This window comes from Vitis riparia, chromosome 10, assembly GCF_004353265.1.
Source record: "Vitis riparia cultivar Riparia Gloire de Montpellier isolate 1030 chromosome 10, EGFV_Vit.rip_1.0, whole genome shotgun sequence".
Lineage (NCBI taxonomy): Eukaryota > Viridiplantae > Streptophyta > Magnoliopsida > Vitales > Vitaceae > Vitis > Vitis riparia.
Window position 1 is genome coordinate 9,142,890 of NC_048440.1, and position 26,956 is coordinate 9,169,845.

At 30.7% G+C, this 26,956-nt stretch overlaps 1 protein-coding gene across 1 annotated transcript; it reads right to left on the bottom strand.

Annotated features, from left to right (window-relative positions):
- Positions 1-21,640: 21,640 nt before the first annotated feature.
- LOC117923285 (protein LIGHT-DEPENDENT SHORT HYPOCOTYLS 4-like) lies at positions 21,641-22,631 on the bottom strand. Its single transcript, XM_034841511.1, has one exon. It carries the CDS (start codon positions 22,451-22,453, stop codon positions 21,791-21,793), a length of 663 nt encoding a protein of 220 aa, XP_034697402.1. The 5' UTR covers positions 22,454-22,631; the 3' UTR covers positions 21,641-21,790.
- Positions 22,632-26,956: the final 4,325 nt, after the last annotated feature.

Consider the following 26,956-nt stretch of genomic DNA (forward strand, 5'->3'; position numbering starts at 1 on the left):
AGGACTAAACAACCAAAGAAATAAACATCAATTATCAATATCAATCAAAATCATCTAAGATTTTATAGAATACTAACCCATCAAAATTATCATCTAAGGTTTTTTTAAACATTACTAACTTGGGATCAATAGCATTAAAAACAAAGTATCAAAGAAATAAATAACATTATCAAGGTCAATCAAAACTATCACTTAAGATTTTTAAAGAATATCAACTTGGGATCAATAACATTAAGAACCTAAGAATCGAAGAAGTAAATATCATCAAAGATCAATCAAAACTAATATTTCAAAATTTCAAAACAAAACTAAATAACATAGTCTATCAAATTGAAAATTAATATTTCTAAGACGCATAAATTAAAATAAAATTTATTAAGGCTAATATTTCATAATTTCAAAATATAACTAAATAACATAAGATCTATAAAAATAAAATAAAAAACAACCTGAAATTTCATCTAAACCTTACCTATCTATGAGTATGTGATTCCATTGTCAAAATGACTTCTTTCTCTACTTCCGATTTTGGTGTCTAATGTATCAAAGCGACAACCTCTTTTAAATATTCTAGTGCATGCTAGATATTTCTCAAATCCATCAATCTCTCCAAAAATAAAAATAAAAATAAAAATTATGATGCATGTATATTCTTCCCAAAGAAAATTCTAACGTGTGTATCTTCCTTTAAAAAGAATTTTGGTTTATGGTGTTGTAGATTTTAAGTAGTAGATTGTCACATTCCAATTGTGGTTCTTTCCCCTCCCAATGGGCTGTGCATCATCATCTTTCTCTTCCCCATTTTTTTACGTGTTGAAAATTTCTTTTAAAAACCTCTTCCACTCTCCAAAACCACCAGCCCATGTTTTTCTCTCCCAAAGAAAAAAGAGTCTTTATCTACCCCCCAATCTCCAAAATCGTGCACCCTGTTTTTTTATGTCAATTAGTAGTCGTGTATCCTAGAGAAGTCCTCATCCCTCAAAATTCCAGATCTCCTCCACTAGAATATCTCTATGTGTCATTGGCTAAGAGAGTCTTCCTAAAGGAAAATACAAAACTAATCCATGCATATCACCCAAGTAGTCTCATCATTTTTAAAAACTTCTTAATCATCATATTTAACTCTTCAAATGTGATCTTCAATAATGCCCAAAAGAGTTTCTTTCCTTCTCAAAGTCTTACAAGAATCAATTTTTCTTTATCGGTTGGGAAATTTCCCTCCTAAGGTGCATGTGTGGGGATCTAAGCATGTAGACTACATGTTGGAGAAGGCCTCTTGCTTTAGTGCATGATGGTGGGGCCTAAAAGTTCTTATCTTGTTTCTTTTAGAATGTGCACTACCCTTAGTATGACCTGTTGCATCAAGAATTCTTTGTTGATGTGGACTAATAGTCTCCCATTCTTACAACATGGAGAAAATTCTAGACTATATGTGCGTGGATGCTTCTTCTCCAATCTAAATGCCAACATGTGCATGATTTCTTGGAGAAGGATGTCATTTCCAAAGGCGACTATGTGTGAAGAAAAAATTTCCTTAATGGCCGCTTGGTACTTGTTGTGCGTGGACTTATGCAACCTACTTATGGATGGCGTAATGGTGTTTTGCTTCAAAATTTCCCTTCCAAAAATCTAGTCATGTCTCTCAAGATGTGTGATGGTGTAGTCTCTCATCTCTTATGGCAGTGGGTTGTGTGTTATTCCCAATAAAAATAAGATAAGAAGAACCTAAGTATTAATCCATGCAAATTTTATAATAATAATAATAAAATAAGATAAAATCACTATTCACATGAAATTTTCCTAAAATAAATAAATAAAAATAAATAAATAAATAATAATAAATAAATAAGTAAAAAACTAAATAAATAAATGAAATACATAAATAGACAGATAAATAAATAAATAAGTAAAATCAAGTAGATGTAGGTGTTAGAAATGCAAATCATTGCGAACTATGTAAGCCAATGCAAGAATCACCTAAAAGGTGACCTAGGTAGGTTAGAGTGTCAAATGAGTCTAAGTAACCTAAATGGGCTTAAGTGAATCTAGATGAGCCTAAGGTGGTGCCTAATGAGCCAAGTAACTTAAATGGGTCTAAGTGAACCTAGATGAGCCTAAGTGGGCTTAACTGACCTAGGTGACCCTAATGAATCTTAATGGGCTTAGGTGGTGCCTAATGGACCGAGTATACCTAAATAGGCCAAATGTGCCTAACTATGTTGTCCTAAAAGTATATCTAAATGAGCTATCCTAAAAAAAGAAAGGAAAAGCATAGGTTTAACTCTGGGTTGCAAATGGTCACAATGAGGGGCCAAATAAATCTCTTGACTAGAGTATCCAAGGTAGCACGAAAGATAAGCTCTACAAGTAGCGTGGGTTACCAAGGAACTACTATGGAATATTGAAATATCACCCAATAGGACATGTGCTAATGGACAAAATGGAGGGTCTACTATTCTTAATAAAGTGATGACATATTTCAATATGTTTGGTTCGAGAATGAATAATAGGATTCTTTGAGATATTTATAACACTAGAATTGTCACAATGTATGTTCATGGTTCTTTGCTCAATCCCATAGTCTTTTAGCATTTGTTTCATCCACAAGAATTGTGTACAACAACTTCCAGCAACAATGTATTCAATTTCGACAATAGATAAAGATATAGATTTTGTTTCTTACTAAGTCAAGCCACAAGACAATCACCAATTAAAAAACAAGCACTAGATGTGTTTTTTCTATCTTCAACATTTCCAACCTAATCAACATCAGAATAACCAACAATAATAAAAGAAGAATTATAGGAATACCACAAATTGTAGTCCAAAGTCCCACAAATATATCATATAATCCTTTTACCTAAAGTTAAGTGTGACTCTTTTGGGTTTTCTTGTTACCTAGCACAAGCTCCAACACTAAAGGATGTATCAAGTTGACTTGCAGTGAGATATAGCAAGTTTTCTATGATGCTTCTATAAAGCTTTTGCTCAACATCTTTTCTAGATGTATCCTTGCTAAGTTTCGTGGTAGTGATCATAGGTGTTTTAGAGTGTTTAGTGGATTCTAGACCGAATTTCTTAACTAACTCCCTATCATATTTGGACTGTGAAAGAAAGATTTCATCTTTAAGTTGCCTAATTTGGAATCCTAGGTAAAAAGATAGTTTACCAATTATACTCATCTCAAATTTAGTCTTCATTTCCTCAGCAAAACTAAGGGTAAAGTCACTAGAGATGGCTCCAAAACAATATCATCAACATAAATTTGGGTCACTAATCACTAATCCTTAGACTTATATATAAAAATGGTTCTATTAGCTCTCTATTTCTCAAACTTTTCCTTTGAAAGGTAAGTAGTGAGCCTCTCATACCAAGCTCTAGGAGCTTGGTTTAATCCATAGAGGGCTTTCTTTAACCTATAAACATAAATAGAGAATTCTGGATCCTCAAAACCCTTAGGTTGCTCAACATAGACTTCTTCACTTAGAAGATCATTCAAGAAAGCTCTTTTGACAGCCATTTGATAAAGCTTCATTCCTAAGGACCATGCTATGGCCAAAAGTATCCTAATTGATTCTAATCTGGCTACAGGTACAAATGTCTCTTAATAATCAATCCTCTATATTTGTGAGTATCCTTGGGCTACTAATCTTGCTTTGTTCCTCATGATGACCCCATTTGCATCTTGTTTGTTTTTTAAAATCCCTTTTGTACCTATGACATGCTTATATTTAAGCCTAGGGACTAAATACCACACATCATTCCTAATGAATTAATTTAACTCTTCTTAGAGTGTAGTAGTCTAAGACTCATCTCCTAAAGCTTTCTCCATACTCTTTGGCTCCAATTGGGAGGTATAACATACAAGACTCATCTCATTTAATCTTGATTGTCTCTTAGTAACCACACGTTGATTCATGTTACTTTTAATGTTTGAGATAAGGTAGTTCTTGGGTACTTTAGATTTATGTTTATTCCTTATTTCTTCAGATGTTTCTTTTAAAGTTACATTTTCATCCTTGTTGGGGTCAACATTATTTTCAAGGATATCATTGGGGTTATCTTTTATGGTCTCCACAATTTCAGGGTTATCTCTAATTGATTCCTGCATTGAAATTTGACTCTCAATTATTTCTTAACCATACCTAGTATTATTTATAACTACATTAGAGGACTCTTAGATAACTTGTGAATTTTTATTATAAACCCTATAGGCTTGACTCTTAGTATAGTAGCCTATTAAGATACCTACACCAGATTTTGCATCAAAATTCCCTAGGTTCTCCCCGTTCCTAGGTATGTAGCTAACACTCACTACCAAAAGTCCTAAAATACTTAAGATTAGGTTTTCTCCTAGTCCATAATTCATAAGAAGTTTTCTTTGTTCCAAGCCAAAGAAAAATCCTATTTACAATGTAATATGCTCTATTTATAGCTTCAACCCAAAAATTGCATAGGGTATCATGCATATGAATCATCACTCTAGCCATTTCTTGTAATACTCTAATTTTCCTTTCAGCCACTCCAATTTGTTGAGAAGTTCTAAGGACTGAAAAGTCATGTATGGTATCTTTTGACTCACAAAAGAAGTCAACATCCGCATTGTTAAACTCTTTCCCTTTATCACTCTTAATCCTTATAATTGGATGACCTATCTCCTCTTGTATTCGATTGAACAAGGACTTCAAGTGTTTTAAGGTTTATAATTTCTCCCTAAGAAAACTTACAAAAGAGTATTTTGAAAAATCATCCACAACAACTAGAACATATCTCTTACCACTTCTACTCTTAATATGCATGGGAACCATAAGATCCATATAAACAAGGTCTAAAGGTCTGGTAGTCTTAATTTTCTTAACCTTTTTCTATGAACTTTTAGTTCGTTTACTTTTCATACACTCACCACAAATGGATTTAGGTTCACCACTTAGTCCAAGGATACCTCTAATTTTTTCTTTATTCACTAAGTGCACAAGATCGTCATAATTTATGTGACCTAGTCTTCTATGTCAGAGTTCACTAAGGTATAGTTTTAACCTACTACACAAAAGAGGTGTTTTAGAGTTAGGATTTATTGCCTAATAATTATCAATAATCCTATGTCTCGTGATTTTGATTTTTCCTTCTTTGTTGATTACCTTGCATAAGTCTTAGCAAAAAATTCATCCTATGTTCATTGTCACATATCTGATTAATACTTAGAAGGTTTGCCTTGAGTCTATCCACATAGAAAAATTCATGTAATTTAGGATAGTTGAGGATAGACATACTTCTCTTACCTTTCACATGAGTTAAGCTTCCATTCCCAAAGGTAATTGTACCACCATCATAGTCCTCTCTTGATGAAGGACTTATCTTGTATCATGTGTCTAGAGCAGCTACTATCAAAGGACTACTCACTAAAAGATCTAGCGTTAAGTGCGCTAAAGACAACCTGACATTTAGCCCTATTTTTTCTCATCTAAACTTGTTTAATCCTAGGTGGTGACTTAGAGGAGCTTTGTTGATTTATAAGCTTTTGATTAGGTTTATTCCATTTCTCATTATTCAAGATGTTATTTTTAAGGGAATTAAAGTTATTCATTAGGCTACTCATTTGAGATTCAAATCTCTTTAGGAACTTAGTATAGCATCTATACTGAGTGTGTCAATTTTCTTAAAGTGTGTGCATAGTGATGGATTTTTAGGAGATGTTGCTTGGTTAGGGGTTTCATCTTTACCTTTGGCAAACACACTTTCTCCACTAGTAGAAGTTTCATCTTTATTAATGAACCCCAGACCTCGTTTATCACTATTGGTTTTGCATTTATCAAGTATTTCATTAAGCACTTTAGTTCCAAGGTGAAAGATCTCATTCACATATGAAAAGGACTTATTAGTTTTAATATCTTGAGTTGGAGCATTATTTCTCTTAAGAAGATAATGATGTTTAGACTCAAGAAATCTTTTTTTTTTTTCAAGAAGATTAGACATTTCTTCATTAAGCATATCAATCTTAGTTTTGTGAGCTTCAAGAATATCATGGTCTTTTAAATAATTCTTAATTAGTTTTTCATGCTCAACAACATGATTATTCATAAAAGTAGCCTTTTGATCATTAGTGAATCCATCATCACTATCACTATCACAATCACATTCAATATCATGCATAGATTCCACAGATGCAACAAAAGCTAAAAAGTCATTATGATCATATCTTTCATCTTCAGAGGTTGTGGAATCACTTTCTTCATAATCTATATCACTTCAAGTAGCCTGCATAGACTTTTTAATATCTTTGGGGCTAGGACAATCATTAGAAAAGTGTCCAAACCACCACAATTAAAGGATTCTACTTTCTTACCTTTGGAGGAACCTTTATCATTTTTTTAAAGGATTTATCATTAGGTCTTTTTCATTTCCTTATTCTTGATTTTTGAAAAAAAAAAAATCTATTGAATTTTATGACTTTTTTAATTCTTTTAGTCATATGAGCCACTTCATCCCTAGTTATATTATATGACATTTTAGTATATTTTTCCTCATTCTTAGAAACCTTAAAGGTAGAATCTTTAGGCTTTTGAGAATTGGGTAGGGTAATCTCATACGTCAATATAAAACCAATAGGTTCAACAATTCTCATTGAATTAGTGTATTTATTATCTTCTATGGTAGTAATTTTAGGTTTAAATCTCTTTAGGAGAGATCTAAAAAAAATTCTTACTATCTTTGAGTTTGGAATAGGTTCTTTAAGGTTAAATTAAGAATGAACTATATTACTTAATTCAAAATAACATGAAGAAAAGTTATGATTTTCATGCATCATAATATTCTCAAATTTAGTGGTAAGCATTTATGATTTCAAAACTTTAACAATAAACTTGAATTATATCCCATGCTTCATTAGCACGAGTACAATTTGCAATCCTATGAAACTCATAAGGAAAAACTCCATCAAATATACTAAATAAAGCCCTAACATTAACTGCACTCCCTTCATTATTGACTTTGTTCCAATCTTATTTAGGTTTTAATTCTCCAGTTGATCTTCCATGGACATAAAAAATCAATGAGGGTCCCTATCCATATTCCACTGAATTCTATACTTGTTTACCTTGCATTTTAAGAAAAAAATTCACTTCCAGTGGGGATAGTTACTCCCATTGAAGAAACATGGACCATTCAAAAGACCTTGATTTTTTATTGTTGCATTCTAGACTTACAAGATCAATAAAAATTCAATTTTTATCCTATAGGATTAATAAAAAAATTTATTTTTATCATATAAGATTCATAAAAAAATTTATTTTTATCCTAGTTTGATACAAATTGAAAAACAGAAGTCTATTAGGGTAACACCTTATGGGAGAGGGGATTGAGGGTGAGTGAGTGTAATTTAAAATTTTAAATAAATATTTATATTTTATACTCAATTTTTCCCTATGAGAAGTTAGGGATAATCAACTCATTCAACAATAGGCAATGCAAACAAGAAAATAAAGACATGCAATGAGGCATAAGGATTTTTATGTGGAAAACCCTCATATTAACCGTGGAGATAAAAAAACCACGAGGTCTAAGACCACTAATCTAAATTCACTATATGAGATCAAGTTACATAGATTTACTTGATCATTTTATCCTATTGACTTACTCTCCAGTACCTACAACTTGATCCACATTTGCGATGTAACAAACTCTGATTGCTCCATTGAACATGTTTTAGTTTCACTAAATGATTGAAGGTCTTCAATTTAAGATTCAATGCTTGATTCTTTTGAATGATAGATTATGAATGGTGTGGCTCATTAGGTCTTCTTCTTAATGAAAATCCTTTCAAAAGCATTTTAATCTCTTACCCTAAAAGGGTTATAGAGAGGTATTTATAGGAAAATATCCTAAAGAGGTTTGGTATCATAAGGTTTCTAAATAAGATTTACATGAAATTCTCAAAGATATCTTCCAATTCTCGGTAGAAGAGCCATTAGTGTTTCAGCGCATTTAACCATTACTTGAGCAATGCTAAGCGCTTGGGCATTATTGGCCTCTCAAGTGTCCCCTATTTCTTTCAACATTTATGAAAAATCAACTTTCATTAATTAAAAAGGTATTGTTTCTCTTCATACCTTTTAGGAGCCTAAGATGCAACAAGCCAAACTTTCTTAAACGTACCTATGACTTCTCGGTTAGACGAACAATAACCCTTGAACTTCAATAGAGAGTAAATCACTATCTAAAAGGACTTTTATGGTTAAACATAAAATGGAACAAAATCGCTAATAAAAAAAACAAAACTTAGTGTCCTAACACATTTAACTTATATATGAGTAGTTGAACTACCCAAAGTGGTTCCACTTGCATAGTTTAAGGACTAAATGAAAAATGTGTGTTAATATTGACCTACAAGTGAGACCCTGAGGTGGTTATATATTTCCTATTGATTGAATTATTCTTGATTAAGGTAGTTAGCAATAGGTATTCTTGAGAGACGTACCATGATATCTCATGGAATTGACACAACCTATCCCCTTGGGTGATCCTAAGGACTTTTTGATCAAGAAATCTGTGATGTCGTATTTATTCCTTTGGTGTAATTTGCAATATGCCCTTAGTGAGCTTAAGTATGTTAGTTGGTTACATAATAGGAAAATCTAAGACTCAAGGATAATAAAGGTAATCTTGAGAGGTTGATAGTTTCATCTCATTAGATTGCATTTGTAGGAAGCTTACATGCAGTGGTTAGTAGGTCACAAACTTGAGTAATTAATTAAATTATATTCAATTAATTTATTTCACTTTAATTTCATAGGGTGCTTAAGTGTAATTGAATTTTTGTAGTAAGATGTTAAGTCAATTTTAGAATTAGTTTCCAAGGTTTTTAGAATTTTCCTATGGGTCCCAATAGTCTGTGCTCAAACTGACATTCCTTAACAACATTATTTTGAGGGATGATTGAGTTTTTTATTCATATGTGTGTATAAAGGTATTTTGAAGCAAGAGCTTATGAATTATCTTTTTAAACTGGGTTATTAAATTAATTGAATTCCTATAGGACTAATTAATTAATTAGGATCTAATGGGTTAGATTAAATAACCCTAGCCTAAGCTAAGCTCAAGTCACTTAAACCTACAAGGAAGTCTATATGGTCTTAAGGTTTAGGGTTATATACATTTGTTACTATTGTCTTCTAAAGAGAGTGGGATAGAACTTTTAGCCTCTATCCCTCTAAAGTGAAGTCCAACATTCTCTACTGCTAAGATCCAAGGGAAAGACATTAGATAGAAAATCTCCAAATCTTAGAGATCATTTTTCATTGACTACAATAGATTTAGTTGGAGACATCCAAATCTTGAGTATGTTATCTCTATTGTTTTCTACACCTTGAAATAAATTTGAAAGGCCTATATTTTTTCTTTGCACCTAGAATCTTGGATGCATTCACTTTTAAGAGAGATCCAGGGTTTGGATTAGATTTGTCTAAGAATTAAACATGGGTAACTCAAATGATGATGGTCAAATGCCATAGAAGACTTGGCCTACCCTTGTTGGACACCAATTGGTGTTCAAATGAGATAGTTAAAGCTCAATATAATAATTGTTATTAAAGCTAAGGTCATGGGTTTGAGCCATGAGAGCATCATGGGCTGGCCTCCCCTTATTGGATACTTATTGGTTTTCATATGAGATAGTTAAAGTCTGATCCAATAATTGGTATTAGAGCCAAGGTCATGGGGTTAGAGCCACAATACCATCATGTTGAGAAGGAGGTTATTAGGTTACAATGATACCACTCTTAAGCTCAAGGATGGGTTATCTAAATGATAGCGTTCAAACATCATAAAAGGATTAGTCTACTCTTACTAGACACTAACAACTCCAAGTTAGATTGATAATGATCATGTTATGAAGGCTTTCTTAAATCCCTATAGAAATTATTCTTAAGTGCAGGAGTTAAAGTGACTTCTTAATCCTAGGAAAAGAAACAAAAGAATACTCTACTCTTACATAAAAGAGTTCTAGTCCAAATCTAATCAACTTAATGACATTAGCAACCAATAACTAATCAAAACAAGGTCTTTGGCTCCAAAATGCACTTGGACCACAATATGAATCTTTTTTCCACACCTATGATTGTCTCATGTTCCATTTAACAATGACGTCATGCCATAATTAAAAAGTTATAAACTATGCAACAAATCTTATGTCTCTTAGCATGTGAATCATGTACTAGACATTATTGGCTCTTATTCAACCTTTAGAAATCAACATATATACAAAACCTCCCAAAAAGGCACCAATTAAGAGATAAGGAGCCTACTTAGATCAAAATCTAAAGTGGAATTACCGTCTAAAAAATAAATATGGACTAGGAAAATGATATAAGACATCTAAATAATATTGATGAAGTAACAACAACTATCAAGTAAATGGACTGTAGAAAATGAAACTAAAATTAAATTGATATTGAGAACAATTAAATTGAATAAAAAAATAACTACATATACAACCATAGGATGAAAAAGAAACCTTGCAAAATAAAGTAAACACAACCTAGAAAGGTTTTAACATATTTTTTCCCTAACCTATCCTAAGATTACACCATTCCAAGCTTAGAATTATTGGAATGTGTGCAAAACTATCTTAGGGTTACTATATCAATGCAATAGAAATATTCTTATATTAATTCTAATCAGTGAATAAGGTAGTGTGAATCTTGAATAACTTGCAATCTTATACCCGACCTTTGCTCTTGGCATTGAAGTTGGTGGAAGCCTCATAAAGGGATGGTGGTTAGGGATCTCTTTTCTTTGTAGTGAATAAGAAAACTAAATTGAAGCTCTAACTCATAGGAGAGGAGGGGTTATATAAGCTTTTAGTGAGCTTAAGTAACTTGAGCTCATCTTGGGCTTGGGTCACTTGATCAAGCCTACATGGGTCCTAATTGATTAATTAGTCTAGTCCAGAGAGATTATTCACAAGGTATTATGCAACCTTACATATTTACTAAAACACACTTATGCATACATGTGCATAAAAAACCTAAATACCCCTTAATGAATGTGTCATCAAGGAATACAAGCTCGAGTAAGGACCACTAGTACCCATAGGGAAATGTTGACTCTCTTGAAATTTAATTCTGAAGTTGATTCAACATCCCACTTCAAAATTTCAACTGAACTCTAATATCCTTTGATATGAAATTGATATAGAATACTTAGGTTGGACCCATAATCTATTAATGACCACATGCCATTTTCTTATGAACTGGTATCCAAAATTTAATGAGGTGGATACTATTAACCTTTCAAGATTATATCTACCATTCTTGAGTTTTAGATCCTCCTATTATGTGATCAACTAACATACTCTAGTTCTTAAAAAACATATCAAATTCTACGTAAGGAGTATTATGACCGTAGATTTCATGATCACATGTACTTAGAATCACCCAAGGGGGCACACTCTTTTAAACCCATAAGATATCATGGTGTCTATCTTGAGAATACCTATTACCACTTGCCTTAATAAAAAATAAGCTAACCTATAAGGAATATATGACCACCTTAGGGTCTCATCCATAGGTTAAAGCCACTGAGTACCTCAACACTATATCAATATTTTCTCAAGATTGAACACCCTTACTACATAGTAACTTAGTGAATCATGACTACCCGATAGCTAATATCATGATTTACCATAAATCTTGTCAAATGTGTAATCATACACACTAGTGTACTCACCATGGGAAACTCATCTTGATGACTAAGCATCCCTCTAATTAGGAGATAGTATACTACAACCTTAAATGGATTGTTTGAGTTCATGAATTAGCTATGTTTAACTCGCCTACTTGGAAGGAACTCATGGCTTGGATTTTCCGTGCAACCCCCTGATGTACCCAACTTGTGAACAATGCAAGTAATATAAGTTTGAATACTTAACATAGATTATGCAAAAATATAGGGTAGTGAAAAGAGAATGGGATTAATAATATAAATTAATGAATTTCATTTATTGTTATGTTATTTCATGCTTTTAAGAGCCATATCCCAACAAAATATACAATTTTTTTTTTAAAAGCACATGTAATTCAAAACTATCTTAGTTAAATCACTTTGTTTTTCATCAATTTGTCCAAAATTTTATTCCTAGGCTATCATGGTCCAAATAAGATAAGACTTAGATAGTTAGATTACTTTGAGAGCATATTATTTTATAAAAATAACTAGGAGTAACAATATCCTTTTGAAAAATCCTAAAATTTTGAGAAACACAACTATCTCAAAATTGTCTCAACTAGCCATTCACTAATATTTCCTAATATGTCTTAAATTTTCTTATAAGGGTAGCATTGTCCAAATATAATGAAATTAAAATGTTAGACTTTTTATTGAGACTATTAGTTTAAAAAAAAATTGTTTGAAGGTCTTAATATTTTTCCAAAAAATTCTAGAAATTCTAAAATCTTAAGTTAGTTAGAATATAAAAAATAGGGTGATCTTCCTTTATAAGAAATTTCTTATTTCCGTAGAGTTATATCTATCATCCCAACTCAAATCTATTATATTAGAGATATTTGAACATTGATTTGGATCCTTTCAATGTTGCAACAACTTAAGTGTCACCCATTATATGAGAAGGCCTAGTGAAAATCCTTGAGTAGCAACATCATAGGAGATTATTCTCACACACTTATCAACAATTATATTCAAATTAAATATTAAAACAAAATAAAGAGATGAAGAAAAAGAGAAAAAATGAAAAAAAATATATATATAGAACCATATTTTTACTTTCAATCTCCTCTAAGTAGGTCTAGAAAACCTTTACTCCTTTATGCTTACACCAAACTCTACACTACTCTATCTCAACCAAAAAGAAAAAAAAAACTTAGGGAAGATAAATATAAATGGTGAATCTTTTCCTATTTAGCTTTATACTTTTGAAGTGTTTGTGAATTTACTTCTATATCTTTGTCATCTTCATGGAATACTATTTTGATGGGAGGATAGTATCCCACAGATTATGATGAAGAAATAAGTGATCTTGATGCTCAATTATATCAAAGAGCTATAGAAGGAAAGTTATAATCCTTGTATTCTAACATAGTTTGAGATCTTGTAGAATCACTTTAAAGGGTAAAGCTCATTGTATTCTAACATAGTTTGGGATCTTGTAGCATCACGTGAAAGGGTAAAGCTCATAGGTGTAAATTGGTTTACAAGAGGAAGACATGAGTAGATGGAAAGGTTATAGTTTGAAACATCGTTTTGATTGTGGGAAACCTTTTCACCGATGACCATACCCAAATCCATTAGAATACTCATTTCCATTGTGGTGTATTTCAATTATGAGATATGGACAATGGATATCAAGATAGAGTTCTCAAATAACTATCTTGATGGTTCCATCTATATGATGCAACCAAACATTTTCATATCAAAGAGACTTGTGTTTATAAAAAAAAAACACATGGAAGCATGGCGGTGCTCTAAGATCTTGCAAGTAGATGACAATCTATTCATTAAGAATAATGTAAGGTTATTGTCATTAGTCAAGATTTAGTTGTCTACTCAATTCTAGATGAAAATCTATAAGACTCATAATATATTCTTAGGAATAAGGTCCTTAAAGACTGTAAGAATAGGAAATTGTGCTATATCAAGCCACTTACATTGACAAGAATTTGATCGAGTTCATGATACAAGACTCTAAGAAGGGTTTGCTAACCTTTAGGCATGAAGCTCTCTTTTCTCAAGACTAGTGTCGTAAGACATCAAATGAGAAAGATCGCATGAAAGTGGTACCCTATGCCTTACTAGTGGGTAACCTTATGTATGTGATGTTATGTTTTAGATTGAATATTTGCTTTGTTGCAAGGGTAGTGAGTAGATATCAGTCCAATCCAAGACTAGAGCATTGGGTGGATGTCAAAATATATACTCAAGTATCTTAGAGGAATAAGAGAATATATTCTTGTATGTCTTTGCAATGAATTAGTACTCCTTATGTACATGGATTTAGACTTCCAATTTGATGAAAACTCTCTTAGATTTGCCTATAGGTAAGTATACACTCTAAATTTATTTATTTATTTATTTTTGCTTTTAAAGCAACAAATGAGTCATTTGGCTTAGGATGTCCTTTATGAGACAAAGGGTAGTTCCCTTGGTTGTATCATCCATGATCTTGTGAGATGTTAGCATAATCTAAAGAACCAAGGAAACATTAAAAGAGAAAACTCATAGAAAAGAAGTACTACCTATTTTGTAAGATAGTTTAAGAGAAGTGATGTGACTATGAAGCAAATTCTTTCTATGGGACTTAGTCTACTTTTAAGACTAGTAGGAGTTTGTTGTGATAGAGCCCTTAAATGCAAAATATGGTGCAACAAAGTTAGACTTTTCAATTTATTATCCATTAATTGCATTAAGGTTTATGTGAGCATTTAGACTTACATCTCTTGCATTATACATAACTTGAGTGCATTAGAAGTTACACAAGATCCAAGTCATGGGCTCTTTATAAGTTAATGGGTTGTTTATTGCTATCATTGACTTAGGCAATCCATCTAAGGTTGTAATGCACTACCTTTTAATTGGATGGATGACTTATTGTTGAATTAAGCCTTTGAAAGCATGATATGATGTAACATATTTGAATTTATTATTTATTTAATAAGATTCTAGTTTCTCACTTTTATATATCTTATTCATGTGCAATATTTTATGAGCATTCCTGATCTTTTGCACTATAAATGACTTAAGTGCATTAAAAGTTCCACAAAATATCTAAGTCATCAGTTTTTTACAAGTAGATGATTTATTCATAGTTGGTTCATGGACTTAAACAATCCATTTGAAGTTGTAGTGTACTATTGATTGGAGCCAAAATATGTGCTCTAATGGCACATATTTGTTATGATTTGTGCACCAAATGACATCAAATCACCCAACTTGACCTAAATCGATGCTAAGGCCCTGGCCATGAGCTTAACTTGTACTTTGGAGACTTATCTCAGATTCAAAAGAAAAAAATGGTGCAAGTTGAATCACTTTAGATTTTGAAAGATCAAAAAATGGCTAAATGAGGAAATAAGTGAGTCAAGACTCATGGACCATGGGAAAAGGCAAGACGAAGATATCATGAGTTTGGAATATGAGAAATGAACATTATGGAGTAAAAAAAAGGCAAGAAAACATGGGAAATGAGGCATGAAGCAAGATTCAGCTACATAGAAATTTGAAACTCAAAATCTAGTAGCAAGTGTACTCTGATTTTCAGAAAAAAAAAAAAAAAAAAAAAAATTGGAGTACTTTCTGAAGTCCATTTTAGTCATTCTCTATATCATTTTGAAGCTCAAGAAGTTAGGATTCAAATGCATCAAATGGTATACAAATCGGAGCTGAAATGAAGAAGTTATGGCCATTTGAAGACAAACCATGCAAAGTTGAAGGGTCATTTCGAAATGATTCCGAAATTCAAATTATGAATTCGAAATCCAATTCAAAATGACCCCAATTTCGAATTCACCCACTGCCACTTTGATGTTTCACCTTATCTACCTCGGGAATTGCATCTAGGGCACTCAATCAGCCTTAAGTGGGCCCATACAACTAGAAATCACTATTTCATTATTATTTTTAATCATTTTTTTAGATAATTATTTTTGTAATAAGTGGCCAATGAGAGTGTGCCACATGTTAGGTAATTGATGATATTATATAAACTCTCTTAGCTCTAGGTTTTAGATATTTTGGATCTATTTTTGAAGAGTTTAACATTGAAAGTGGAAAAAATGACAAATTTGGTTTGTTTTTTTTTTTCTTTATTAAATATATTGTTTTTAGTTTCTTTTTATTCAAATTATGGATTTTTACCCTATTATGAATTGTGAATGTGACATTACCCCCATGAGAGGCTAAGAAGCCAACTTGGGGCTTGAAACATGAAAACCTAAGGGCTAGAAAACCTATAGAGACCATAGGTAAATTATTATAACAATGAGATTAACTATTGGTTGGATGACAATTTATCAAATTTTGTTATCCTATCCTTGTGAATTAGTTTAGGGAAGGATATGGTAGGTTATTACCCAATATTAATGATTTTTGGTAATTCTTGATCATTAGTTATCCTCATATTCTCTATCATTATTTGTCTCAAAACAAAGCTATAAGGAGTAGGAAGGGTTAAAAGGCCAAATCTTAAAATTGGTAATCAATCTCATTCATTTGATGGTATTAAGAATTTGTTTTAAAAAAGAAAAATTAGGTTTTGGATGCAATTTTCAGTTATAGAACTCAACTTGATCGCAAGCGGCTAAAGATCCCAAAACCCTAAGATCATATTACTTAAAAGACCCTTGTTTTCTCTAATTTCTATACCCTAGGTTGGATTGTGGAAAGCCCCAAACTTGAATCAATCTAATTTAAAATCAATATTCATTTTGTTATTAATTTAATTTCTTTTAGTTTCACATTATTCACATACCATTTTTCACTTTAGGATTTAAACAAAAGTAATTCATTTATTCTAGTATTGACAATTTCCATAAGCCAATCCTTGAGGACGTACCCGAAGTACTACAAAAGTCGTAGTGACTCTTTCTCTAGTTTTTCTTGACCAAAGTTGCTACGTAAAAAGGCTAAGTATTTTGGTACAACAGAGAAGTTCAGTCAACTACCTCCTAATTTGAGGGATAAGTATTAGTTTTGTCCATCATGATGGGTTTCCCATAGTAAGCACACTAGTGTGTACAATTACACATTAGATAATACCTACGGTAAGTTATGACCTAAGAATATTGTGTAATTGTGACTTAACCAAATTGTTATACTTTATGGTCTCTCGACCTTGAAAGAATATTGAGATTGTGCCAAAATTTGCAATGGTTTTTACCAATGAATGAGACCTTAGGGTGTTCATATATTCATTACGAATTGGGTCATTATTGATGGAAGTCAATGATAATGGTTATTCTCAATAAAAGCACCTTAATATTCATAAAGTTTCAGACAGTGTGTCTCCCTAGGTTATCCTAAGGAAATGTGTTTAGAAAATTTATAGTTGTTGTAGTTCCTAAAATGGAACTTAACATATGGTCTTTTTGAGCTAAGACATATCAATTGATCACACAATAAAAGAATTTGTAACTCAAAAATGGTAGAGGTAATCTTAAAAGATTGATAGCACTCACCTTGTTAGATAATGAACATCAATTCATGGGGAGATTGCAGATAATGGATAATAAGTCACAGACCCAAGCACCCATGTCTTGTCATAAGGTATCTCAACCCAATAACCTTATGTCATGACAACCCAAGAGTTGTCATGAATTTACCAAACTACTATGTTATATTGTCTTTTAACCATGAGAGAATATTAAACTTGTGCCAAAGTCAATAGTGACTTTAACCTATAAGTGAAATTCTAATGTGATCATATATTCCTTATGGATTGGGTCACTATTGATGGAAATCGATAGCAATAGGTATTCTCAATAGAGACACCATGGTATCTCATGGGATTGAGATAAAGTCTCATTGGATTATCCTAAGGAGGTGTGTTTATGTAAATATGACCATAGCAGTTCCTTAAGTGGAACTTGATATAAGCTCTTAGTGAGCTAATATATGTCAGTTTATCATACCATAGAAGAATCTCAAAGTCAAGGATTGTAGAGATAATCCTGAGAGGCTAATACATTTCACCTTGTTAGATTACGGACACCTGTTCATGGCGAGATTGTATCTAATGAATGGTGAGTCATGGACTCGAGCACTTAATGTCTCGTTACATAGGATATTGGAGTGTAGTTGATTCTATATAGTGAGATGTTGAATCAACTTTAGAATTGGATTTTGAGAGAGCTAGTATTGTCCTATGAGTCCTAGTGGTCCTTGTTCAAGCTCATGTGTCTTGATGATACGCTTTATAAGGGTTGGATTGACTCTTTATTCACTTATGTGCATAAAGGTGCTTTGGTATTTCCTAAGGTTGCATAGGGTTTAGTGAATGACATATCTAGATTAGGTTGGCTAATTGATTGATTAAACATCCCTATTGGGTTAATTAACCAATTAGAACCTTTTTTGGGCTAAATTTAGTAACATAATCCCATAATAGGTTCAAGTCACTTAAGCCTAATAAGTAACTTTATAAATACCCTTTTAGGGGGTTAGGGTCTCAAGATTTTGTCTTATTCCACTATCTAGAGAAAGAGCCTTAGTCTCCACCCTACAAACCCCCCATCGTTTGAGTGCTAAGGATTGAGGGGAAGTCATCAAGGTAGAAGGTCATGGGTGTACGAGACTTTTGAAGGCTTTAGACTTGTTCTACATCAAAAGGAAAAGATTTGGGAACATCTAAAATCAATGGTAAAGTTTTTTTATCCATTAATCTAGATCCTTTATTAGTTAAAAACATGTTTTTGTTTTCATTTTTAGGTTCTAGATGCCCTAATTATTTGACTTTTTGGTATATCTATTGAATAAGAGAAAATAAAAAAATCACTAGCCTATAAATGTGGTACAAAAAATTCATTAACATGCAAATTGTTTCAACGATATTTATCTTCAAATAGTCTCAATGATTCCTTAGCAAATTTTCATGAACTTCATATATTCTCCATGCACTGATAGATTGTACTCCAAGCTTCATTATCATTAGCCATTAGAAGTCATGTTAGAAGCTTTATTCTATATTTAGTCATTTTCTCCTAAAAGTTGCAAAAAAAACGTTTCTATATTATAATCAGTACATATTCACAAGATTGTCCATTATTTAATATGAAAAGAATATACAATTATATAATGTTTTAATACTAAAGCCGAAGGGGTATAAAAAGATGTTTCTAACACTATCACTATTATTATAAAATTTAGGTACAACACAAATGCATTACCCTTATACTAATATTATGACGCATTATGATATAACATGGCTAATTTTATGAATTTATAATTTTTTTTATAAAACTAAAAGTTATGGGCATGCCTTATGTTACAAAACAACCTTAAAAATCAAATAAAATATCAATTTTTATTTGCAAAGCTTTTATGTTTTTTTTAATATAAAAATCATAAAAAATTCAATACAAAAGTGAATGATAGTAATACATTTATGATATGTTAATATCCAGTGAGGTATAAAAGAGATCTCTAATACTAATTCTTTTATTATAAACTTTAGTTACCAACCAAATATACTACACTTATAATAAAAATATACTAACATTACAATATATTATGGTATGACCTAATTTAAAAAGAAAATCAATTCCTTAAAAAAATATAAAATAAAAATTGATGTAAGATTGAACAACAACGTCTTTTGAAGGTTTCCTGTTGTTTTTAAAATAGTATAAGGATTTTAAATAAAATCTTATAAATTGAAATCATTGCAAAGGAATTTCTCCAAAAAAAAAAAAAAAAACAGATTTATAGAGAGAAAAAGATTAACATACTTCTGAAAAATAGTTTTCTCAAACTTCTCCAAGTTATTTGAAGGGTTAAACTATCCCCTTATAAGTTGATTTGAATCCTTAGTAGGAATTCAAAAAATTGATGACCCCTTGAAATACTTACCATCACCAACCGATCCCATTAAGTAAATTCTCTTCCTTTTGATGCATTCCTAAAGTGGTATTATCCTAAAACATAACTTTAGTGGTGACATGTCATCATGGCTGAAACTTACTTTTAGTAGCAGTAAATAATGACAATTAATTGTACCTTTAATGTCATCAATGTTTTAAATTTGTGGCCAGGAAAGATCATAGATAAGTTTTACTATTCAGATACAGCCATAGGATTATGGCTAAAAGTCTAACTTTTAGATAGGACTTTAAAGGTTGAGGACAAATGTTTTAAAGATAGAGAGTTGTTGAAGCAGGAAGAACTGATTTTTGCACTACCAACAATCATCAAGAATGACTGATATAACATGTTATCTATATATATATAGAAAAGAATACAATTCCCTTTTTTACTTTTTTTATTTTTAAAAATAATAATAATTTTTATATTATAAGATCTCATACTTTTAGAAGGTTACAATGAAATGGTTTTAAGACCTTTTGAGATGTAAAATTTTTTACTATCTCACATCTTTAAGATGTTTTATTTTTATATAAAAGATTTTAATTCTCATACTTTTAGCAGGTTACAATGAAATGGTTTTAAGAACTTTTGAGATGTCAAATTTTTTACTATCTCACATCTTTAAGATGTTTTATTTTTATATAAAAGATTTTAATTTTTTTATAAATATATTCAAACAAGAAATTCTTATAAAATTAAATTTGTTAGATTTATATGTTTACCAAGATTTTTTTTTTCAAGAAGATTATAATGATTGTGTGGGTCAATTATGACAATTTGAAAAAATTTAATTATTAAAAAATCCAAAAATAAAATGTTGTACTAAATAAAAATAAATAAAATAAAAGAAAAAACATATTTTCTATTTTTAAAAGCAAAAATAGTAATAATTACTAGATTAATAAAAAATAAGTCCTACCAGTTTATATTAAAACAAATAATGATTTTTAAAATAAATATTTTAAAAACATAAAGTATATTCTATATAAGTATTAAAGAAGTGATATGCAAGATGAACTCAAATATTATGTACTTAAGCTTGTAAGGAAATTAATAGTTCATATCAAAACAGTTTAATAATAAAAATTATATCTTTTAACAGTGAAATTGAAATTTGATATTTTTTTCTTTAATATATAAATATTATGTACCAGACATAAATTCCATTTCACTTCCATTCCCAAGAATCCAAATTCCATTCCATGCGCATGGACCTTAAAACTCTTTCTCTTCTATCCCAGGTATTTCCTTTCCTATGTCATTGTGTTTTCTTCATTGAAGTGTCAGAAGATATGGGAGAAAGATCTAAAGACAGGTTTATACTAAAAACCTTAATGTAATGTTTGGTTCTAAAAGCAAACATATATAATATATAACCAAATTCAATGTAACCAGGAATCCGAGATATCTAATGGGCATATTTGAAGCAACTAGTGGAATCGTTGTCTTCATACATCCAATGTTGGTTGTAAAAACATTCCTATTCCTTTTGTTGGGACTTGATTAGGTTGAGTATTTTATTGATAGATGTTGATGCACATGCAGTGATTTAGGGTCTTGAAATCATTTTTGGAGGGTTTAGAAGGATTAGAAACCCTTCCTCTAATCTTCAAAAGATTGAAGTACTCATCCGAACTCTGAACTACCATGTCTTAGATGATTGTCACCCTAGTTTAGATCATTGGAAGGGTAATTAGTGTGATGGGCACAACATCTAAGCTACCCTTAACCCATCTGATTCTTCTTTTGACATTAGAAAGATTCTATGATTGTGGGACTTCAAACACATTTCCATTTTCATAAGAGTTTTGAACTCAGCTTTCAATTTTATATAGTGATTTTAGAAGGCCTTTCTAATATTTCTAACATCTAAAAAAAATTTCAAATGCTAAAATACTTCCTAAAATCATGGAAGTTGCAAATGAGATGAGATCTGCCAGTTTTGAGAAGAATTTTTATTAGATCCATTGGTTTCAGTGCAGCTGGCTCCAGTAAGGTGTAGGCAAATCAACCAGACCAAACCCTTGAAAGCATGCTTTCATCAAGAGGTTTAAGAGAAGGAAAATAAGAGAAAGTTGCCTGATTAAATAACCAAAATAAAGGCTATTAGAAAGTTCCCTTCCGATCATAAGCCATATACATTTGATTAAAAGATCGTAAACAGTAGAACCCAGAAAACCCTAGCTTTGCTTTACATTATCAGCAGCTAGTTCAAAACCGAAAGGGGAATCATTGACGGCCGACCATGATCGGATGAATCCACCATAACCAAACCTCCATTGGGTTGGCTCGAATTCAGATCAGTGCCTGAAGAAGACTCTTGATGTTGCTGTGGCCGCTTCCGCTTCTTCTTCTCATACGCTATGCCTCTCGCCTTGGCCTGAGCATCACGAACCTCCCGAAGATACAGCCTCACAGCGCGTGCGCCGAACGGGTTGGTCTCCGGCGGGCCCCCGTTCTCCTCGAAGGCTGCCCGGAGGCGGCCGATGAGTGCATCCAGGCTTCCCCAGGCCTGCCGGAGCGGGCACGGGCACGGAGCCGGCGGGTGTGGGTGGCCGAAGAAGGGGCACATCTGGGTGTGCACCTTCGTCTTCCCGAACTGATCGAGGTACCGGAGAAACTCCAGGACGTTGGCGCCGCTGCAGCGGTTGAGAGCCAGAGGCGGCCGGTGGTTCCTCAAGTACTGCCCGAAGGTGTTCCAGTCGCGCCTCTTCTGCGACTCATACCGGCTCGGCGGTTGCAGCGGTTGTGTCACCGCTATTTGCCGGCTGAGTAAGCTGTTTTCGTTGCCGGAGCTGCTACTGTTAGCTGAGTTGCATCTACTCCCAGAGTTTGCAGCTGCTGCCGCTGCAGCGACCGCAGCGGACATGGTGTCTACACTTACAAGCCAACTAAATTAATTATTAGCAGTATGTATTAACAGTAACAACAGAAGATCTTCCAAGTAGAAATATAGCAATATTCAGGATCGAGAAGAGGAGGATGTAAAGACACAACAGAAGAGGAAAAGGAAGAGGTAGGGAAGGGATAGAAGAAGAGAGGGGTTGAGAGTGTGTATATATACAAAAGAAAGAAGGAAGAGGAAGGGGAGAAATTAGGAAGTGGGTGGGGACTGAGGAAGAAGGAAGAAAGAGTGGGTGGTGGGGAAGGGGGACAAGGGAGGGCCCTCATGCATACACACCACGTCCTACGAGTGATGACAGTTTGAATATCACTTCAATACGTCTTCTCAGTTTTTTCACCTGCTCCCCATTCCCTTTTCTTCCTTTTTCTTTTTCTTTCTTTTCATTTTCTCCCCTCCCAATCCTTATTTGATTTTTTTTTTTTCATTTTTATGATGTGATAGATTAAATTAATTTTAAAAAATTAAAATAATATTTTGAGGTAGAAATTTTATTTTTGTTTTCAGCTTTAATTCTAAATAAATTTTATATAACATTTTAAAATTAATATAGTGTAAGATCTAAATTGGTTTATTTGATTTTCTCCCCTCTTTTTTTTATCATTTGAAGTTTTATTCAATTTTAATCCACGTAGAAATCTTTAATATGGGTTCAGCTAATATCTTCGACTTACACCTTAAGATTACTTTTAACTCCTAAAAAATAAGAAAAAATATTTTTTATATTTAAATACCTTGAAAAAAATATAATCGAAATAAGAAAATAAAAAACAATCAAAAATAGTAAAAGATTTTCTTTGTCTTTGTTGCTTAAACAAAGATTAAAAAAAAATAAAATGCACGAGTCTGATTTGTCATGCAATTTATAATTTTTAGAAAAAAAAAAATATATTCATCAATTTTTAAAAACAAAAAATATATATATAAACTTAGATCATAAGTTTTTAAAAATTTATTCTTAAAAACTGTTTTTAAGTTAAATAATAAAAAATAAATTTAAAAAACCGTGGAAAAAGAGGCCTATATTTCTCCATTTTTTATTTTTTTTTTCTTTAACTTCTTCATAGAATATGAATTGGGGGGGCGTTGGTATGATAGATTTAGGTCTTCAATTAATGTGGTAGCTTTAGGTGTTCTAGGCTGTTACGCACCATTGTATGTTTGGCTATTCTTTTACGTTACCCACATATAATATAATTTTATGTGTTGGATGATTGGATATTTCATCCAATGTTTAGTTACCTTTCATGGCCTTCTCTTCAACAAGTTTTTGTTAAATTATAATATTTACTTTTTGGGCACATGTTATAATCTTTCATGGAACCACAATTTCAATTATTTTTTAGTAGGAATTTATTGAATTGCATGAATATTTTATTTACTTGAAAATCTAAAATATTTTTAATATGTTTTTAATAATTTTAAAACTAAGTTTTATATCTAATAGTTTATTTTTAATCATTCAACATATTTATATAATTATTTTTAAAATATTTATTAAAAAATAAATAAAAATAAAAAACAATTAAAGGGTGTTTTATGAAAATATCTTAGGACTTGTTTGTTAATTATTTTCGAAAATAAATTTTTATTCTCTAAAATAAAAAAAACCAAGAAAACATATTTTGAAAATTAAAAACTGTTTTCTATTTATAGATAATATTTTTTTTATTTTCATTTGTGCTTTTAAAAACCGTTCTAAAAAATAATTATATAAGTATGTGAATGATTAAAAATAAAGTTCTAAATATAAAAAATATTTTTAAAACATTAAAAATAGGTTAAAAACATTTTGGTTCCCAAACAAACTTTTATTCTACAAAATATCATAAAACAAGTTTCAAAAACTATTTTCAGAATTGTTTTCGAAAATAATTATCAAATAATGTCTTACTTTTTGTTTTTTTTTTAAAGAATAAAAAACTATTATTCAAAGCAAATGCCAAACACATCCAAAATGATTTAGAGTCAGTTTAATAGTAATTCCAATAAGAGTTTAACATTTCAATTACTTGAAAGATAAAAATTTTCATCTGTTAAAAACATTAAAAACACTTCATAATATCACTATCAAACGTACTATTAAATTGTGTTTAACAATGTTTCTAATTTTTTTAATACTTAAAAATTTTTATCTTTTAAATATTAAAAATACTTTCTAAAATCACTATCAAACACATTTTTAGAACCCGTTTGGTAGTAATTCTACAAAGGACTTTTAACATTTTTAATATTTAAAATTTTTTTATCATTCAAGTGTTATAAATGGTAGAAATGTTTTCTAAAATCACTTCAAAATACATTCTTAGAACATATTTGATAATAATTTTAAAAATATTTTTAAATTTTTTAACATTTAAATTTTTTATTATATTTTCTAAAATTACTATCAAACACACTTTTAATACCATATCTCTTTAATAGTTTTACTCAACTCGTTGGTATGTTTAATACATAAAAACTGGAATTGAAATGAAATAATTAAAATTTTGAAAAGAATTAAAATTTGATTTTTATTATTAAAAAAAAATTCTTGTTCATATTTGTACTTTAACTAAATAATCAAAATACAAAAATGAATATAAAAAAAAACATAATTTCTTTATTCTCATTTCTATTATAATGTTACATAAGTGTCTTAAAGTCTTAAGAGTCCCAAGCATCCAACTCAGGAGCAGTCAAAACCCAACTCAAAGAGCCAGTTGTACATGTCTGCGAGAAATCATGAGAAAAAGTGCCGTCTTTTTAAGCTTTTCAACAGAGATGAAGGCCAACCATTTTTCTGCTACCCAAACAATTTTTTTCTTTTTTTGGTTTAGGTGGGGTCTAAATTAATAGAGTCTTAGATTAGACAAGCTTGTAAAAATGACTTTGAAGGGTCTTTTCACCACGTTTTCAGTTGATTTGTACAGTGAAGTGAAAAGTGGGTGTCTGGCAAAAAGAAGAGAGAGAATCTCTGAAGAAGAGGAAAAGGAGAATTATTATGTGAGGGTAAAATCCAAATCCCAATTACAATTGATTGAGTGTGCAGTGAGGAGTTTTCTTTTTTTATTTCTGTGGTGGGTGATTTGAATATAAAATATAGAATAGATATTGGGAAACAAGTTGGGCAATGTAACATCTTGTCAAGATGTCAAATCTCAGGGTCCTTTCGTTTCTCTTTTGTCTACAGTTTTAGATTTAATCAATCACAAACCCCTCTTTTTATTCTTCCCACATTTAGCACCCTCTTTGCCACCTCCTCCTCCCGTAGTCCCCATATCTCTAATCCTCACCTTTGGGGAGATGATGTTGTGCCTGCTAGAGCACTGGAATTTCCATGCTCTTACAACTACTGCATCACACGTGGACCAACTCCTCTGTCATATTACTGTAGAATGATAAGAAGGTATGTGTGAAGTGTTTTTCTCATGATAGGGAGTTTGGGGTGCATATGGCTTCTCTCTTAAAAAGCCATCCTGTAATTTATTTATTTATTTAATCTTTTAATTTAGGCTGAAATAGGGGAAAAGTGGGTTTTGACTTATCAAATTTGGAAAAATATAATAAAAAGAAACTCAATTTTTATAGTTCCGTTTTATCATCACTCATTTAAAAATACTTTAAAATATGTACACATTTTCATAATTCAAATAATTATTTTCTAAAATGACCTTTCTACTTGTGATATTGATAACATTAATTAACAAATTTATTTTTACAGTGATAACTAATTTGAGATTAATAGAATAAGAAATTTTAAAAATTAAAACTAAAAAAAACTTTAAAGTTAAAAATATAAAAATAAAATATTAACTTTTACTTAGTTAAAATATCTTGATAGAAAATATAAATATAAAAAAAAGTTGGAGATATAATAAGAGTAAATATCTATTTTTTTAATTTTTAAGGTTTTTAAAATTTTTAATTGTATTTCATTTTTATGTATTTTAGTTTTAATTGTATTTTTAATTTTTAAATGTTCTTATTTTATTGTTGTTGTCAACTAACAAAATTTTTATTCAATTTTATTAAAAATATATATATATATATAAAAAGATAAAGGGATTTATATAAAAACATTGTTAACTAAGGAATTAGAAAGATTTTATTTATAACTTTAAAATCCTCGATAATTTTTCAATATGATTTGTATCTCATATTATAAAATAAAATAAATTATAATATAATTATTTATAAAACATTTTTATCAAATTAAAGTCATAAATTAATTTTGGATAATTTTATTTAATATTATCAAGTAAAAGGTTATTTTAAAAAATAATTATTTGATTTATGAAAAAGTGAATATATTTTAAAATATTTTTAAATGGATAAATATAAAATTGATTTATAAAAAATGAGATTATATATATATATATATATATATATATATATATATATATATATATATTTAAAATTAGTAAGCTAAAATATACTTTTCCTTTGAAATTTTATTTTTAAAACGTGAGATTTTGTGTTTATGCAATA

What these genes read in the sequence shown, in the direction of transcription:
- LOC117923285 (XM_034841511.1), bottom strand. Translation starts at nt 22,453, where the DNA reads ATGTCCGCTGCGGTCGCTGCAGCGGCAGCAGCTGCAAACTCTGGGAGT.